The following is a 20375-nucleotide window of genomic DNA, read 5'->3' as shown; positions in this document are numbered from 1 at the left end:
TAATGGAGCTGAACCAAACCAGGCTTATATTTTAGTTTTCAAACTTATTCATAAATGGGGATGTTCTCTGATGATTTATCAAGAGAGGCAAAGACCTAACTTTGGTTGAGCCTCAGCTATGTGCTGGGTAGCATAACTTACACACATTTTTTTTTAAACTGATGTTTCAGTCTTGTCCCTCATTTATAGCTAAGAAAGCTGAAGCATGGTGACATTAAGTGACTCACCCATCTGGGAAAGGAGATCTAGACTGGTGCATTCTAGAACTCTCCTGTAATGGGTTCTAAATTTCAGTTTAGGAGGCTGATAACTTGGAAGTTATTTTAGATTTTTTTTTCTTTCCAGATCTTACAAGATAGTTGTCAGCCAATGACCATCTCTTGAGCAGAACTGAAATGACTGCAAGGCATGTACTTCTGTCTTCACCTCCTTTTTTTCACTCTCAAACAGTCAGGCTTTATAGGAGGCCTTGGGAGAAAGCAATTCTCCAGATGTGTGCACAGATCATGGGCTGTTTGTGGACCATTTCTTCAGATTATCCTGGGGGTCACTATTGGGGAGCAGCCAGAATCTTTAGCTCTCACTATCTGTCATCAGTAGAGGGGCGCTTTCTGCCCTTCACATCCAAACACCTGACTCTTGTTGCTCCTGGGGTGACGAAAGGCAGGTGCACAGAGCACAGTCTCTATGCTGTTTGCAGATGCTGAAAGATGTGGGGTACCTCCCAGTGCCAGATTCTGCTTTAGGACACGTTGCTTCAGAGACTTCCATGACCAACTCTGTTGGGGAGTCACAAAAGAGACTTCTGTGTCTTGGTTGGTTGCTCTACTGTATATGTGTTCTCCTGGCTTACGAATGACCAATGGTGTGTGTTTGCTTTTGGCAATGAACAGGCATTGACATTAATAAACTATGATCCCAGACTCTGTAGTTTGCTCAGCAAGTTAACCCTGAGCAGCTATTCTGGGTCAGACACTGGGCTAGGTGAATCAGAGCAGTGTTATGAAATACTAGGAAGATATAGGCCTGTACACCAATTAGCACAATAAAGGGTTAATCAAGGAGGTAGGTGATCAGTTCTTTTTTCAGATGCTGGCATTTACCATGAATGAAAGAAACTGGATGCTGTTTTTCTAACAAATCTCAATTTCTCTGGAATACTTTAGGGACTTACACTTGATCTTCATGGTACTAAACTCTGTTGCCAAGTTTCTGGAAGTCATGACAATCATCTGCCAAAAGTGGCTTGCCCTTTGTCACCTGTGCCTTTTTGGGCAGGCTGCAGCCTTGGTCACAAGTGTGGTATCAGTTCTTAGTTCTGGGTGATTATTCCCTAGTCCCAGGAGTAGCTAGGGGTGACTATCAAATCATCTCTGGGCTCTGGCATGCCAATATTCCATTTTATAGGATGGGATGGCAAAGGCTCTGAGAGGCTCAGTAACTTGCCCAAGATTGTGTGACTTGTAAATAGAAAGCCTGGGTTTTGAACCCAGTAGTTCAAAATCCCTGTTCACATAAAGCAAACATCTAAATTCCCTGTGGCATCCTTTCTTAAATTTGCATGAACCAGACAAAACATTATTGATCAGAAAACACAAACTTTACTTCTTTTATTCCTGGGCTACAGAAAAAGTTGGCACATTTTTTTCCTGTAAAAGGTCACATGGTAAATGTTTTAGGCTTTGTGGGCCATTAGATCTGTTGCAACTTTCAACTCTGCAGCGATAGCATGAAAACTGCCAGAGACATTGCATAAATGAACAAGTGGCTGCTTCAGTAAAACTCTATTTACAAAAACAGGCAGTGAGCTGGATTTAGCCAACCTCTAGTCTACAGCAAGAGTGGATGTTGAAAAAAAAAGAGTGGGTGTTTGTTCTAAAACTAGTCTTGGGAGTTTTGGGGTGTGTGTATGTGTGCACATCACCAGACATTGTCACCTCTGAAATCAATTGGTGGAACAAAAGTTCTGGTCAACGTCAGAAGATACTGGTCACAGTACTGATGTTCTTGTATTCTGTGTCAGCAGGACAATGGATGTTTTCTGTGCATGGTTGTGTTCAGCCACTTCATCATTCGATAAGCATGACGTTGACAAATCTTTCATGCTTAGTCAGATAGGAACAATAGGGCGGAGCTCGTGTTTTGGAAGAACCCAGGAAACAATTTTCTGGCTTATCAGTGGCACTGAACTTCCTCTAGGAAGTAGGGCAGGAGGGTTCCCACAAGTGCCAACCTATATAATCCATGACCAGAGAATACCTGGGGGAAGGACACTTAACAAACAGAGTCTAGTTTAATCCACTTATCAGTTGGGGAAACTGACGCCCAGAGAGAGGAAGTGGCTTCCCCCAGTATAACCCTCCAGTAGACAAAGAGGGTAAGTGGGGAGGGAGGAGGAAAGATGAACAAGTTGCTAGGGTAAACCCCATTTCATATATATATATACATATATATATATGTATATATATATGTACAGCATTAGATTATTGTTCATTCCTTTCTGGTGTAAATCATTGGGATTTTACTAAACTGTGGATTCTAATTCAACAGTTTTCAAGTGGGGCCTGAGCTTCTGCATTTCCAGCCAGCTGTTAGGTAAGGGGGTGTTGCAGGCCAATAGGCTGCACTTGGAGTAGTGAAGGGCCAGATTCTTGAATCCATCACAATGAGGCTGAGGGGAAATAAATCTTGATTCTGGTGCACCAGAAATGAGGCCTGGTGCTTATGTAGCCAGTGAGACCCTCTGTGTCTCTTGTTGTAAAGGATGAGCTTCTTCCTGGGTTCTGCTCCTACACACAGTCTGTACCTTGCCTGGTAATTTTTCTGACATGCTAGGTTTCATCTAAGACTCTTCTCTGGATGTGCTCTCTTCCTCAAGGGCTGGGCTTGTTGCTTGTGCCATTCTTAACGTGGAGCAAAGACCTGAACATTTCCGTTGGGTCTGATTCTGTACCATGCTATGGGGACTTTGTCACAGCAGCTTTGCAACATCCTCATGTCATTAGGGATCACTATCCTGCATTATTAGCCCCAACATCACACTCATTTCACATGAATTTGCTCCTCATCATCCTGGTTTCATGTCTTATTAGCTCTTCTCTTGGTTACAGCTTGTCTCACTCTATATCTAAGGTGTAGCCCTGCTTTTCTAGCTATAATTGACTCCATAACTGACTTCTAGCTCTAATTGTCAGAATCCTCTGCTGCTATGCATTCTCTTGGGATTCTAATGGACCTGTCCTTATCAGGTGAACAGCATTTGGCAGGAATCCTGATGTGATTATACCAGTTTCCTCAAAATGTCTAAAATAGGCGTGTCCTCACATTAACCACCTCTGAGCCTGACACCCCGTTTGGTGTTTTGGCACGTCCACCTAGCTGCCCTCACAGGCTGCAGCCTCTGTCTCTAACCCACTTGGTCCTGGCTTCTTTCCTCTACTCACCTGTCCTCATCACAGGGGCCCAGAATCCTCCTGCTTGGGTCTACCTTCAGGATGGCAGGGTCATCTGTGCTGGGAAAAGCCAATTCTATCCGAGAAGAGGCATCACTGACAAATAAGTCTCAATACCTTTCAACACCAGTGAAACAATTCAAGCTGTGTCATAAACTTATCAATTGTAATAAATAAAATATATAGATCCTGCAAAATAGGTTCTATTAACTTTTAACCATGTCTTCTAGGTTCCCAGGCACAAGTGATTTTCTTCGGACTCAGACATGAATCCTTGGTTATTTCATCTGGATAGAGAGATCTGGACAGAAAGGACCATTTATTTAGTGTTAGCTCAAAGCTTTCAATTTCCAGATGAGAAAATTAAGGCCCAGAGTGTGTAATATTGATGATTACAGTAACACAATGTTTGCTGACAGTGTATTATGTACCAGCTGCTGTTTGTTCTAAATCCTTTGAATACATACATTCATGTTAACCCTGTCTATGAAGCAGGCGTTGTTGTTACAGTTTTAAGAGATCTGTCTGGGGTCACTCAGTGGGTCAGTGATAGGATTGTGACTCAGACTCAGACCACAACCACAAATCCAAAACACAACTCATTTTCAAAAATACTTACCTCCCTGGAGTCTACTTTTCTCTTTCTGCTTATGAATTCCAAAAAGGGACAGAATGGATAATTCTGATAATTCTTTCAACTTAGCCATGGCGTCCTTAGTGGCCCAGGAGGGTAAAGTGAAATTGTGGACAGCCTGTATCAAAGAAAAAGGAAGAAAACATTTGTGCATTTTTTTTTATTAATGACTATCCTCTTTGTTGATTTTTTAAAATCTTCTTTGGCCCCACAAGAACCACTGGGGCCAGCCTTTCTTGTCCTACCACTTCTTTTAAAGACTTTATATCACAATAGATAGTTTTTGACTTAACTCTGGATAAACGTGTGATTCATATTTTGCAGAACAAGAGTGCAGTAGGGCAAGGATGTGGCTCCTTCCTTTATGCAAGGGTTGGAAATCTTCTATGAATCTGTGGGGGAAGGTATAAGCTTACAGGGTAAGATGGTATTTTCTCTGAAGCTGAATGAGCTGTCTGAGAGGCCTGTTAGGATAGGCAATGTATTTCTCTGGAGCCTTCAATAATAGACACCCACCCCTGGGAACTTGGAATTTTGTACTTGGGGCACAGTAGAGACTGGGTAGATGTTTGTTAAGCATGAACAAGCTTTAGGCAGTGCAAGTAGAGACCAAGTGTCATTATTTATTATCTATTAGAAAAAAGCTGATTAGGAGTCCCCAAGTTTCAGAGAGAGAGAGAGAGAGAGAGAGAGAGAGAGAGAGAGAGAGAGAGAGAGAGAGAGACTGATTGATCATGAAAGAGCAGAACAAAGTGACACAGAAGTAAGAAAGAGAGACACGAGAAAGATACCACATGACATGGTCTCCTTATGGAATAGGTCAGATCAAACTGAAGTATGGAGTTAGCCTACTTTAGGCCTTGAATTTAATCCCCAAAACAAAACCCACCAACAAAAGAACCAAAATAAAACTAGAGTAAGGAACTAAAACGGTGGGTTCTTGTCTCCATTGAAAATGTCTTCGAGGCTAACAAATTTCATTGAAACAGATGCTGATGATAAAGTGAAACTATTGAAAGAGTAGCTTGCAGTTGGGCTAGTGAACTACCAAAGAGGGGGCACATAGTGTCATCTGTTACTGAGATGGAACTATAAAAGTAATTGCTGTCCCTAACTCCCCCATGATGAACTCAAAATCAGAAGTGGATGGTCAAGTGAATGGTCAGAACTGTGCCAACTGTGCTGGGAAAACAGGAAAACATTCCTTTTGCTAGCAATGATGAACATTTTTTTTTTCATATATTTGTTGATTAATTGTATATCATCATCTGAGAAGTGTCTGTTCAGGTCCTTGCAATTAGAGAAATGCAAATCAAAACCACTCTAAGATTTCATCTCACTCCAGTCAGAATGGCAGCTATTATGAAGACAAACAACAATAAGTGTTGTCGAGGATGTGGGAGGAAAAGGTACACTCATACTCTGCTGGTTGGACTGCAAATTGGTGCAGCCAATATGGAAAGCGGTTTGGAGATTTCTTGGAAAATTGAGAATGGAACCACCATTTGACCCAGCTATCCCTCTCCTCTATACCCAAAGGACTTAAAAACAGCATACTACAGGGACACAGCCACATCAATGTTTATAGCAGCACAATTCACAATAGATAAACTGTGGAACCAACCTAGATGCCCTTCAGTGGATGAATTAATTTTAAAAAATGTAGCACATATACACAATGGAATATTGCTCAGCAATAAAAGAGAATAAAATCATGGCATTTGCAGGTAAATGGATGGAGTTAGAGAAGATAATGCCAATGAAGTTAGCCAATCCCCCTCAAAAAAATGCTGAATGTTTTCTCTGATATAAGATGACTGACTCATAGTGAGGTAGGGAGGGGGAGCATGGGAGGAATAGATGAATTCTAGATAGGGCAGAGGAATGGGAGGGGAAGGGAGGAGGCAAGATGTTAGCAATGATGATGGAATGTGATGGACATTATTATCTAAAATACATGTATGAAGACATGAATTGATGTGAACATACTTTGTATACAACCAGAGACATGAAAAATAGTGCTCTATATGTGTAATAAGAATTGTAATGCATTCTGCTGTCATATATAAATAAAAAGAGAAAACTACTCCTTTTGACCAGAAGGTGGAGCCTGGTGAGTGAAAATACCGGGAACGTTGAAAACCACAGCCCTAGTTTATCTAGCTACAAAATTAATTCAAATGCATCACACAGTAAAGAAGTTCTCTCCTGACAAGCCAATTTTGATAGTCTGGCTTACAGTTGGCTTGTGTATTAGAGACGAGGCAAGTTTTCTCCCTTCTTTCTGTGTAACAAACATTTCGTTTTTCATTAAAATGCTTGACGGGAATCCAGCATTCCTCAATGACCGCAAAGTAAATAAGCGTCACTGTACAGAAGAAAAAAATTTTGTTTGCAGTTTTCTAAAAGGGTAAAAACCATAAAATAATGCAGAGAAAAGAGAAGTCAGAATTTTCAAGCTAATATAAGAAAAACCTGAAGTTATGTTTCAATATCAAAGGGAGTAACAAGTAAAAATTTGTAAGAAAAAATGCAAGTGTGTTTGTCTATTTCAAAATAGGTATAAAGCATAAAACTGGATAGCAAATATATTTAAAAAATATATAAATATATTTTTAAAAATATAGATATATATTTTTTCTTTTACCTCACAATATAAAGGGTCGTAGACTTTACTCCAAATTCCAAAAAGGTCCTGGCCATGGAATCCTGAAAGTTCTGGCAAGGTTGCTATAAAATCCTGGAACACAAGCAGAGAGAAAATATTTCTACATCAGGGTTTCTCATCTTTGGCATAGTTTGATATTTTGGGTGGGTGGGAGGCTTTCCTGCACATTTGTAGGCTGGTTAGCAGTATCCTGACCTCTCCCCACTACATATCAGCAGCACTCCTCATCTTCCAGTTGTGACAGCCCAAAATGTCTCCAGACATTGCCAAGTCTTCCCTGTGAGGCAAATCCACTCCCCTGAGAACCTCTGTTCTTCACAGAAGACTGCACCAGTAACACTGGCTATGGTATACGCCAACCAAATAATTTTATACACACTAATTTATTGTTTCTTATTAATACATTAAAATTGCAGAGGAATGCTGGCTTTCTGCCACCTGATCCAGGTTTGTGCTGAGATGGAATTGAAGCGCTCTGCTTCAGATTCTCTTTGGAGGTAGGCCAAGTTGCAACTCACATGTAAAGGAATGTGTGAGGTGAGAGTGACAAAAGAAAGTGGATCTCAGGCCAGAGCATCCCAGGAAAGCATGACAGAGGCAAAACTTCATCTCTGGCTGTAACCATAAAATCTGGATGAAATGTAGACATTTCCTTAGGGTCTGTACTATTCTTGGATTGTCATAATGAGACGCATATTCATCGATCTGCTGAAATGGGCAGCAGTTTCTAGGAAGTCTTTTGAAAGACATCATTGATTGAACACATTTTCTAGGAAACCATAATTTGGCAATATTAATTCCAACATATTTCCATAAAATAAATACAAATGATTGTTAGAGACCCCCCTACCACCACTCTAAATGTAAAAGATCCAGGGTCAGATGATTTCAGGGAGGGATTCTACCAAACTTTTTGAGAATAAATGATTCCAAAGCTACTTTAACTGTTCTGAAACAAAGAAAAAGAGAGCTTTCAAAAGGCATTATATGAGTTAGGATAACATTGATACTGACGAAGATTGCCCAGAAAATAAAACTATAATTCAGTGTCACTTGTATTTACAATACAAAAGACCTAAGTAAGATATTAGCAAAGAATTCAATGTCACGTTAAAAGAAAGGAAATATATTTGAGAAATGTAAAGATGGCTCAGTATTAGTAAATCTAGGAATATAATTAATCATAGTAGTTGATTCAAGGGAAAATAACTTGATTATATTTAAAATATTAAACAGATCGTTCAAAAGATTAAACAATCAAAATTGATTTTTAAAAGACACTCAAGAAAATAAGAAAGATGGATGGATACTTGCTTAACATAATAAAAATGTGTCTACTATATTTTGACTCAAAAGTCAGCATACTTAATAGGAGAAAACATCTAAGTTTGTAATAAGACCAGGATGCCCACTGACAATCCTACCATGTACCTTGATACTGCAAGTACTGACTAGTGCAGGTAGGCAAAAGAAAGAGATTGTAGGTGTAAATATTAGAAAACTAGAGGTAACAGCATACCACAGGGACACAGCCACATCAATGTTTATAGCAGCACAATTCACAATAGCTAAACTGTGGAAGCAACCTAGATGCCCTTCAGTAGATGAATGGATAAAAAGATGTGGCATATCTTTTATATATATATATATATATATATATATATATATATATATATATACACACACACACACATATACACACAATGGAATATTATTCAGCAATGAAAGAGAATAAAATCATGGCATTTGCAGGTAAATGGCTGGAGTTAGAGAAGATAATGCAAGTGAATTTAGCCAATCCCAAAAAAACAAATGCTGAATGTTTTCTCTGATATAAGGAGGCTGATCCATAATGGGGTAGGAACAGGGAGCATGGGAAGAATAGACAAACTCTAGATAGGGCAGAGGGATGTGAGGGGAAGGGAGAGAGCATGGGGTTAGAAATGATGGTAGAATGTGGTGGACATGATTATCTAAAGTACATGTGTGAAGACATGAATTGGTATGAATATACTGTGCTCTATATTGTGAAAACAATATGCTCTATATTGTGTAATAAGAATTGTAATGCATTCTGCTGTCATATATAAATAAAAAATTAATAACAAAAAGAAAACTAGAGGCAAGCCATTGTCATTTTTAGATATTGCCAATTTTATGATAAATTTACCAGAAAGGTGTAAAGCCATATATTAAGAAAATCCTAAAATAATCTTTAAGAACAGTAAGAATTATTTATCATATTCTTCTTTTTAAAAATTTTTTTTTAGTTACAGGTGGACACAATGTCTTTATTTTACTTTATGTGGTGCTGAGGTTTGAACCCAGTACCTCACACGTGCTAGGCGAGCGCTCTGCTCTGAGCCTTAATAGTGAGCTGCGTGCTGTGGCACATGCCTCCAATCCCAGCAGCTCGGGAGGCTTAGACTGGAGCATGGTGAGTTCAAAGCCAGCCTCGGCTATCTCAAGTTGCTCAACAACTCAGCGAGACCCTGTCTCTAAATAAAATACGAAAGTAGGGCTGAGGATGTGGCTCAGAGTTTGAGTGCCCCTGAGTTTAATCCCCAGTACCAAAAGAAAAAGAAAAAGAAAGACTTAACATTGAAAAGTTGCAAATTCTCCTTAAGTTAACTTATGAATTTAATATTATCTCAGTAAAAACATTAAAAAGTTAAACAAGCTGATTCTAAAGTGCAGAAAGAAATTAAAAATATAGCCATGACAATTGTCAAGAATACAAGTAAAAAATAAATGTTGGCAAGGATATGGGAAGAAGCATGTACTCCTACATTGCTGGTGGGACTGCAAATTGGTGCAACCACTCAGGAAAGCCGTATGGAGGTTTCTAGAAAGAAATCGAACCTCCATTTGACCCAGGTATCCCACTCCTCAAAGGATTTAAAATCAGCATACTACAGAGCTGTAGCCACACCCATATTTATAGCAGTGTAATTCACAACAGCCAAGCTATGGAACCAACCTAGGTGCCCTTCAACAAATGAATGAATAAAGAAAATGTGGTATATATACACAATGGAATAGTTCTCAGCCATAAAGAAGAATGACTTTATGGCATTTGCCAATAAATGGATGGAATTGGAGGCTATCGTGCTAAGTGAAAGAAGCCAGTCTCCAAAAGTCAAGGGTTGAATATTCTCTCTAATATGTGGAAGAAGCTAAGCCAAAATAAGGTGTGGAGGCGGGGAAGAATAGAAGAAAGATCAGTGGAGTAGACGAAGGGGAATGAAAGGAAGGGAGAAGAGATGGGATGGGGAAAGATAGTGAAAAGAATCTGCCCTAACATTTCTATGTACATATATGAATATATCACAGTGACCCTCACCATGATGCACACACACAAGACACTAATTAAAAATAAAACTATAAGTAAATAGCAGAAAGACCAATGTAGTAGAGGGAAGGGAACTGAAGAAAGGAGGAAGGAAAGAGAAGGGGAAATACTGGGGACCGAACAAATGATAGTTCGTGCCTCTATAATTATGTCAAAATAAATTCTACTGTCATGTATGACTAAAAAGAACCAGTAAAAATACAACCATGAAAACTCAGAAAACATAGAACAATGAGGGTGAGCAACACATTATAAAGTCTCAGTAATTAAAACCATTTTTTTTGGCTCATAAGAACAATGGAATAGAATATAAAGTCCAGGAATTTCAATATATAATATCTCAGATTAGTGGGAAAACAGAAAACATTCAATAAAAAGGGATGGGGCAATTAGATAATCTAACAGAAAAAAAAAACTTAGGCAGGATGGATACCTAATACCACTATAAACTGTAAATGGGTGCAATATACAAATGAAGAAATAAAGCTGTAGTGAAATTAGAAGAAAGCATTCTAGACTCACTTAATAATCCAGAACCGAGGAAGCCTTTTCAAAATATAACTGAAAACGTAGAAGTTACGTACGAATACATGGATACACTTACAATCTACATGGCAGAGACATGAAAAATCCAATCCAGGAGACAAACAACAATATAATAAACACCCGTCATGTCACAGACAGAACTATTAAAATAGAGAAAAATCCTAAAACTTTGAAGAAAAAAGAAAACCACTATTCCAACAAAAAAATAGTCAAGTGAAAAGAGTAGGAAAGAGACACATGGCATTTGACTGGATGGAGATGCCTGAGCTGACTCATTGTAGAAGTTCTCTAGCACAGGCTCATGTAATGTGATGAGGGTGAGCTTCCTTGTCTTGCTCCTCATTGCAGACAGGATGTGTCTAGTGGCTCCATTTTTCCCTCATCAGATTGGCACACATTGCCAAAGTGGCCTGCACACTGTCGGCAAGGTCCTGGACATATAGGCTGTCTCATGCCATTCTGCTGGGAGTGGAAATCGGTCCAATCTCTTCAGAGGATAATTTGATAATATTTCAAAGTAAGTCAGATTTTCTACTTCTGAGATAATATCCCGTGGATATTGTTATGAAATTATTTAGATGCCCAAGGTGTTCACACAGAGTGGAGATGACCCCCGATTCCATCAACAGGAAAGGATTAAAATAAATGCTGATATGTCCATAGATTCAGACACTGCACATTTGTAAACAAAACAAAACCAAAACAAAAAAAAGAATGAAAAGAATAAGGATATTTTTATGTGCAGATATAAGGTATTTCCAAGATATTTTATTCAATGAAAAAAAAAGGAACAAAAAAACCAAAGTGCCCAGCCCTATGATAGTACATACTTTTTGTGGAATCAAAGGAGAAACTACCAGAATATACATGTATTAGTTGGTATAAGCATAAAAACCTGAAAGACTACATTAGAAAAGAATGCTTTTGATTATTGGAGGGGTTATTAGAGACTTTCCACTGTATTCCTTTGGAAGATTATTTTTAAAATACAAAGCATTCCATCTTCTACCTTATGTGCCATCCTGAAATGGGGGTGACCTTCATACAACAAAAAAAGACCTGTCCCTTGTGTAGGAAGACAGGCCCCAGTCACTTGGCCTCAGAAACCACATGATTTTAGACTTCAGTTAGTCTCATCCATGCACCTGGTTCCTGCCAGGGACACGGGTACAGGATTTGGCTTTTCTACTGATTGTGGCTCCCACATAGGGAAGGGGATCAGGTAGAGACGATTTTCCTCATTAAATATTCTAACCCCTGGCTGTCACCAGCCACCCACAGACACATTCATCCCACCCTTTAAAAAAGCCAAAACTTTATTAAATAATCCTACTGTAAACCTTGTAAGGATGAAGCCTCTTCTGGAATTCCTCAGATTTCAAAGTCTCACGTTCAAGTTCTTGAAAACGAGGGCAGTTCCTGGAAGGCAGGTGGAGCAACTGAGGACAAAAGAAAGAGCATAAAGACCTTGATTGGCCAGAAGCACCTTGCCAAGGGAGCGGCGCCATTATTTTAAGCCTTGTTTGGTCAAAGGCAACCTTAATAAATTAAGATTCAAATATGCTAGACGTGCGCTCAATGCTAAAATAGGAGAAAACAAAACAAGTGGTCTGAAGGTCTGAAAACCACAGCATCTGTACCCAGATCAAAACAAACAAACAAACAAACAAAAAAAAACCTTTATGATGATTTTTTTTTCTTCCATGAACTTGCCTAAATTGGAATGTGCTGTTTGTAAATATTCACACTTGCTGTGAATTACTGTTATCTTACTTCTTCCTCCTCCCCTTTCATTTCTAGTGCTAGGTGCCCATTGGTTATACACCCTTCTCCCCCAGGAATATGGAAAATAAATTAGAGGTCGGGAAAGAATCTTAAGAGATCAACTAACCATTCATTGACTTCGGTTCTTGCAAATTTGCAGACTGTTAAAATAAGGGTATATATTAAATGTATGGGAAAATATAATTTCAAGCCTATTAGGAGGACAAAATGATCATCCTAAAATGAGTTTACATCTGATGATCTCTTGGAGGTTTTAACTATGCTCTACAGGTGGGTGACACCCAAGTTCATTTTGTTGCTCTTGCTTTTCTGTATTTGTCCTGTATTTCTGGACAACGCTATTTGTATATTTCTCTTTGACTGTTGAAGACCTCTAAGGTAACATGGACAGAGCCAAAGTGGACTTCCTCACTTTAAGCCATTTCTTCTTGATACTTTCTCCACTTTTGCCAATGGCAAAATTTACAACCCGGCTTCATAGACTAATCATTTTGGGGGGGTCTATTTTCAAAATAGATCTAAAATAGGCCCGTAACCTTTAAACCACTTTTGTTTGTCGGCTTTCAAAATATGCCCAACAGACTCCTCTCTTTATCTTCATTGTCCCCTACCAGTCCCTGCCATGGTCATCTGTGTTTCAAATACCGTGAATGCCTCCTCTTTGGCCAATCAAAATCCTTTTCTTCTACCTTCACAATTCATTCTTCACACACTAGCTACACTATTGCTTTTTATTTTTATCTTTTAAAGCATTCATCAGATCAGGTTATTTCGTGGTTCCCAACCTTCCTTAACTTTTTATTTGACCTGGAATAAAATCCACACTCAGCCTGGCTTCAAAAAGTCTACAGGAAAGTGACCCCTAATAAACACTCTGCCATCCTCTCCCAACCAGCAACACCGTGGGCCTTCTTGCTGTCTCTAAACACACTGGGTTGAGGGTCTCTGCATTAACTCCTCCCTGCCTGGAACAGATCTCCCACTGATACTCACCTCGGCTCGGCTCCTGCAGCCAGCCTGCACGTTAATGTGTTTACTTCTCTCAAAACACTTATCACCATCTGAAATTATTTTATTTCCCTGGGTATTTTCTTACCCTATCAAATATAGACCCCCCAGGGGCTGTGGTTATGGCTCAGTGGTAGAGTGCTTGCCTAGCACGTGTGAAGAACTGGGTTTGATCCTCAGCACCACCAAAATAAAGGTATTGTGTCCATCTACAACTAAAAAAAAATTTAAAACAGAGTATAGACCCTAAAGAGACCTAGCATCTTGTTTGACTGGTTCACTGCTATAGTGTCAACTCCTAGAACAGAGCTGGTGTGTTAGTGGCTGCTCAGAAAATGTTTCTAAGTTGCTTCCTGCCTTGTCATTTCTGCTCCTGTTGGTGACCTTGCTGGCTTTCCTTCCTCTGACATCTTTTATCATCTAACTTCAGGCCTTCAGGCCTTCCTCTTTGCTGAATTGCATCAACAAGTATTCTCTGAGGCTCCAGTGTCTGTTCCTTCTAAATCACTGTCATATAATACTGAAGAGTGTATGCATGCACCCCTCGCCTTTCCTACCTCTGAGGTCTGGTTCAAGTCCTTACTCTAGGCAGATTTGAATCACTTCCCTGTGGGAGTTTCATGCAGATTTTATTCTCTGAACTCGTCCAGCGTGTACAGCTTGTCTTTGACGTCATGTTCTAGCATTTTGTTCTGCAGGCTTTACTCATGATCATTTTCTTTCATCAAACAGATCATAAGTTAGGGAAGAAACTTGGTCTTGTGTTTTTCTTATAATTCTCTATAACACCCAGTATAGTTCTGGGAGTAACCTTGTATTGATTGATGGATTTTGTTAGACTTCATAACTGACAGGAGAGCTTTGTTTGCTTTAGTGAGCAAGAAAGAACTGCTTGTTTCAAACCATTTCCTACATATACACTGGAAGATTAGTTACATATATTTATTACTGTTTTTTAAAATATCAAGTGTTATGAAAAGGCTAGAGTTCTTGGTCAGTCCCACCCTGGGTAAATAAGTTAGAGTGTTTCTCTCACAGTCCCAGTGAGGTAGCTTGGCTTACAGTTCTCAAGCTGGGCTGCCAATGGGATCATCTAGGTATACTATTTCTAAAATACTGATGCCTGGAGACTCTGGTTTGTTATGGGGAGTACCCTGGCCATTAGGAGTTTTGAAAACTCCCCAAACTAAGTTTGAGAATCACTATTTTACAGGTAACAAAACTAGACAGATCTAGTTTGGGTGACAGGAGTACTGTTTACCAGCTATGTGGCTTTGGACCAATTTTGTTTGTTATTTTACCTCTCTGAGCAGTCTTTTTCCTTGCGATCAAAGAACAATAGTATTATCCATCCCAGGTTGTTATGAAAGGTAAATATGAGGGCATATATATCAAGTGTGGGGACCAATCATGAACTCAGCTCTTTCTTTTTTTTCCCCTACCTAGGAATGTAGATTTTTCTCTGGGGGAGGAGTGTTTGGTAAGCAGGGAGATCTGTGCCCAAATTTGGTTGGGCACCCAAAGCCTAGAAACTGAAAGCAGCCCAGTGGAAGGGAGGGAGACAGAGAGACAGGGAGGAGTCAAGAGGGACAAACTGGCAGAAGTTGAAATGGTGGCAAAACAAAGTGGATGGTAGAGATCTAAAGAAATATTCAGTTCCTACTCATCCTGCCTAGGGTTTTCCATGTCCTACTATGACTGTCCCTTGAATTAATTCTTTCTTTCTTTCTTTCTTTCTTTCTTTCTTTCTTTCTTTCTTTCTTTCTTTCTTTCTTTCTTTCTTTCTTCCTTCCTTCCTTCCTTCCTTCCTTCCTTCCTTCCTTCCTTCCTTCCTTCTTTTTCTTTTTCTTTTTTTTAAAGGAAAGAAGTAAAACTGTACAGCCCAAAGTGCCTTCAGACTCCCAAATCCACTGTTCTGGGAACCCATGAAATCCTCCTTCCAGGGCCACGTGATATCTCCTGGACCTCTCCATATACTGACCCGATCTTCAGAGATAGCAACAGTGTGGACTGGGATGGGCTGCCAGGGTAGGCTGGGGTTCCAGATGCTGGTGCCCTCTGGGGGAAACAGGGCTGCTAGGTTTGTCATAGCACTCATCAAAGTCCGGTCAACATCCGTGCTTCGAATATAAACCTAGAGTGGAAAAATCAAAATAGAAGGTTTTTTTTTTTTTTTTTTGTACTGGGGATTGAACCCAGGGGCATTTTACCATTGAGCCACATCCTCCCCAGCCCTTTATATTTTTTTTATTTTGAAACAGGGTATTGCTAAGTTGTTTAAGGCCTCACTAAGTTGCTGGGGCCGGCCTCAAACATGTAATCCTCCTGCCTCAGCCTCCTGAGTTGCTGAGATTACAGGTGTATGCCACCATGCCTCAAAACAGAAGCCAATTGAGAGGAAACATGAAAGTCCCCTGCAGCCCTACTGTGGAGCTGGCCGGGTACTAGAGAAAGAGCAGGACAGTCACACTGGACTATTAGCAGACATTGTAGTAACTTCATAAACATAATATGTTACAAAATGAGTAATATTCTGAGCATACCTTGGGATAAAGCCAACTAGAAGGATAATAGTTGAATTGACAAATGACACCAATTAAGCAATGTCTACTTGCCAAGCCAAAGTATTTACACAAGTATCCATAAAAATTTGAACTTACTAATATTTATACAGTTTTAGGAAAAAAATAATCCTATAAAGACAAGTACATTTGTAAACAATATAAGTACCTTGGAAAACAAAACAGGTAAAACACTTATACATATTCAGAATTAATTCTTTTCAAGGGTCAAGGTTCCTGCTGTTAGCACCCCAACTTGCCTGATCATGTTTATAGGACTTATTCAAGAATTTATCATATCTTTTCTTTAAATATTGTCCAAGTTCATAATGCTGTTCCATGCCTCTCTATGGAAAAAAATAAAAGCAAAAATTAGTGAAAGTAAGTGAAATTGTCTCCTCTCTTTTAATTGTACCTGTGGAATGAATAAGGTATGATTCAATAGTTGCACAATAACAACACATAGATACATAAAAATAAAAACAGTTGCAATCTTTAGTCAGGACTCTTGGACCCCCTGAGAAGACGAATTCACCTTTATTAGCACGTAACATAGGATCTTGCACCTCATATGTGTTTAGTTGATAGTTGGTGATTGACCTAATTAAAATAAATGACTCATCTCTGGTTTGGTAGTAGGATCCTTAATGGTGGATATTGAAAAGGACTGGTTGACCGATAGGTGGGGATTTTGTGAATGAAATCCAACTATGTGGTGAAGGTGGGCTTGATGAATCTGAAGGTGCCTTTCAACCTTTGGATGCAATGAATGATTTATTATCCATACAGTTTATTTATGACTGGTTCATAAAGGACTAAAATTTATTAATCAAAGTGTAATCTGTGAATCAGAAATATAGTCATCACTTGAGATCACATTCGAAATCCAATTCTGGAGCCCCACTCTTGACCGATCAGTGAGAATCTTAGCGGGTGGAGCTTAAGAATATGTTTTCAGCAAGCTCTCTGAGACCTTTTAAGGGACAGCAAACACTGAGATGCATTGCATTAGCTCAGTGGTCCTCAAGTATTACTGAGCATCAGAAATAAAACTACATAGAAGTGCTGTTGAAATACAGATTCCCCCCAAATTCTAGCTTATTGTATCCTGGGGGGAGGGGGACGTGGAATTGGCATTTTAACAAGTATTCCAACTGATTCAGATGCAGGAAGTAGAGCACCATGCTTTGAGGACACTGCTGCAGATTTGTCTTGAATCCAGAGCCTCTCCAGATTTCAAGAGCTAGAGAGGAAGTGGCTGCAGGCTGCTGCTTGGCTGCACCTACTCATTAGCTTGTCACTGTTGAGCACCACTATTATCACCTTCCATGGGGACGAATGTGGGGAAAGAATGACGTGGGGACCATGATTGGGTACCTGATGAGCAGGGATTTGGGGTCTTGTTGTGTTCTTATGGCTAACTTTTGGGGAAAAAGTCATCTCCTGTACAAAGCAATGGTTTTCACATTTCAGCATGGCACATAGAATGACCTGGGGTGACTTATTAAAACATAGATTTCTAGGCTTTAGCATTAAAGTCTCTAACTTACTGTTATAGAGCAGGGCCAGGGAATTTACATTAAACAAGGTGCTGGGCAATGGTAAGGCTGCTGGTCCAGAGCCCATACTTGCAGAACCATTGATCTAGAGATTCATCGTCCCATCATTATGCCAATTAGAAGTTCCTGGCCAAAGGCAGAAATTGGAGCTCTAAACCTTTACCACTTAAGGAGTGTGCCATATACAAGTACCACTGGCATCATCTGGAAGTCTGCCAGACATGCAGAATCTCAGGACTCACATCAGACCTGTTGAATTAGAATCTGCATTTTTAACAAAACATTTGCACATGAAAGCTTGAGACTCCATCCCAATGCATCCAGCTGGTTAAACATCAAATTCTAATGTCATCACTTCAGAGGAATCACATGAAACAGCACCCCCCACCCCCACCAAAGGCAAATGCACCCAGGGACCTTAACTTTGGCTTGTTAGCTAGTAAGAGCATGATGGTGTCTTCCCCTAGCCTCTCACTCACTCTCAGTCTTACCAACTTCAGAAAACAGCTGCCATCATGAAAGCCAGGATCCCCTCACCATGATTCTCCAAAAACAAACAACGTAAAGGACAATGCTGTTGAGAAGTCACCCAAACAGCAAATTCTCAGAACCCTTAACTTGTTTCTCCCATAATTTGTGTTTTTTTCCACACCCACCTATGAATTTTCCTATAGTTGCAGTGACTCACTCTTATCACAAAGCGAAAGGATGATACAGGGAGAGATGCAGCCTTTGGCTCCAGACTGTCTGCCTGCCTCAAGGCCTGCAAGGAAAGCACCTTAGAGGATCTCACGAAAACAGAAGAGAGGCCAGCAGAGGAAGGGGATGGAGAGAGAGGGAGGAGGGAAGACTGGGGAACGAAATCTACCAGTTTGTTCTGTGTCCATGTATGAATATACTATATATATCCCGTTTTATAATGTATGTGTATTATATGTAACACGCTAATTAAATTAACAACAATAATAATAATTATCAAAGAGAGATAGTAGAGTAAGTGGATGGAGAGGAAGAAGAGGGGAAGAAGGGAAGGTTCTGAGGAATGAGACTGAGTTATGCTATGTTCATGAATATGGCACAGCGGATTCCATTATTATGTATAATGCACCAATAAAATAAATAAAAATAAATGATAAAAGAAAACATTTCAGAAATTGTTCCCAAAGCCCATTAAAATTCCTAGACTCTAAGCCCACCCCTGCGAGACCCTTACAGACTTAACAACTAGCTCCCTTTTTTTGTTCTGAGATCCAGCTGGGTCAATGCTGTGTCTCCTTTCTGCTCCAGCAAGAGGTTCCAATAAAAAAAATTCTCGTCTCTGACACAGTTGTCCCTTAATCTGATTCTTCTGATGGAGAATATGAGAACACACAGAGCCAAGTACAGATTCAGTTTATTGATTAGAAGATTTTTTTTTTCCCCTCTCTCTCTCTTCAACATTTCTAAATTCACAGATTCTGTTGTCCATATATAGCTCCTGTGCTTGGGTAAAGCCAAAAAGGTAAAAAGCATCAAAACAGTGACAATTCTACACACATTTAGAGACTCATCCACAACCTTCAGCTGGGCATCCAACCAACCTGAGTGAGCTGGCCAAATCCTTGGGGCCAGGAGGATTCCTTAATGGGGTCATTAGGAAATGTCTCAATGGGACTTCGGTCTCCATGACGAAATACCTGAAAAGACATGTGAGACAGTAGTTTTACAAACTTCACTTGGGTATTTTGCTTCTGTTTGTCATAATAGTTTCTTCTAAACCTCAGGTTCTCAACCTTGGAGGCCCACTGGAATTGGGCCTGGGAAGTTCTAGAAAATTCTGAGGACTAATTAAACCAAAAGTATCTCTAGTGATTTTGGTTTAATTAGTCTGGAGTTTTAGCCAGGGCTTCAGATTTTTTTTTTTTTAAAGATCTTTCCAAGTAAACCTCAGGTTAAGAATCACTATTCAAAGTTCACTAAGACTTTTCCTAAGTTGAAGATAATGTTAGAATCAGGAATATTAGCCACTGGGAGGTGGATGATACATGCATGGAGATAGTCCTTTCTATATGTCAGATAGAAACACAAAGCTCACAGAACCACTTTATTGCAGTCAGACACCAGTGAGAAATTCTTCCCTTAATTATGATTACTGAAATGATGGTGTTAAAATTTTACATTTAATAGAAATACTGATTTTAAGCAACACATTTCATTTTTTTGTGAAAATTTTGAGTCAATGATTTATTAGCTTTAGGAGGTTAAGGATAAAGGAATTACAGATAGGGAGATTTGGAAAGCTGATTCTCAATACTCTATAATAATGGACTTCTGGATTTGTGTGCACATCCTACAGTTTTCACTGAACATTTCTTTTCGGAAAGAGTGTGGACTTTTGGAACCTGGGCACTTTGATTATAATATGCTTTCAGAATAGCATATCCCACCAAAACTAAAACTATTTGATAAGTAAAAAGTAAAAAAAGAAAAAGAAAAATACTCAAGAAGTATAAGACAAAGTCTACACTGATGTCAGCAAATATTTTTAATATAGAGGAAGCTGCGTCTGCATAATGCTGTGCTTTATCTGAGATCACCTGTACTTGTTGCTTATACTACCTGGCTAGGATGTTCCATTGAAGAGTAAGCCAAGAGGTTGCTCTTTTGAAACCTTGTAAAACAGTTCAATAGACACAGAATAAGCAGCACTCTCAAACTTTAGTTATCTTTGAGAAGGAATTCCAAGACAGGGCAGGGGGCTTCTTTGAAGACCTGGATTGTATTTTGGTATTGAAAAAAGCCATTGGCCCACTAAACCAGTGAGAATTGAA

At 39.4% G+C, this 20375-nt stretch overlaps 1 protein-coding gene across 3 annotated transcripts in view; it reads right to left on the bottom strand.

Annotated features, from left to right (window-relative positions):
- The window catches only part of Acp3 (acid phosphatase 3), a 59179-nt gene that overhangs the window by 19512 nt on the left and 19292 nt on the right, over positions 1 to 20375 (bottom strand). For all 3 annotated transcript variants that reach the window (XM_005327010.5, XM_078043317.1, XM_078043318.1), the window contains exons 2-7: positions 19146 to 19241; positions 16267 to 16353; positions 15427 to 15579; positions 11993 to 12091; positions 6734 to 6826; positions 4072 to 4204 (exon numbers count right to left, since the gene is read on the bottom strand). In XM_005327010.5, the coding sequence (XP_005327067.2) occupies positions 4072 to 4204; positions 6734 to 6826; positions 11993 to 12091; positions 15427 to 15579; positions 16267 to 16353; positions 19146 to 19241 (661 nt within the window). The remainder of the gene's footprint in view (positions 1 to 4071; positions 4205 to 6733; positions 6827 to 11992; positions 12092 to 15426; positions 15580 to 16266; positions 16354 to 19145; positions 19242 to 20375) is intronic.

This window comes from Ictidomys tridecemlineatus, chromosome 3 (assembly GCF_052094955.1).
Source record: "Ictidomys tridecemlineatus isolate mIctTri1 chromosome 3, mIctTri1.hap1, whole genome shotgun sequence".
In the NCBI taxonomy this organism is placed as follows: Eukaryota; Metazoa; Chordata; class Mammalia; order Rodentia; family Sciuridae; genus Ictidomys; species Ictidomys tridecemlineatus.
The sequence above is the reverse complement of the archived record's forward strand: the minus strand, read 5'-3'. Positions and strand labels throughout refer to the sequence as shown.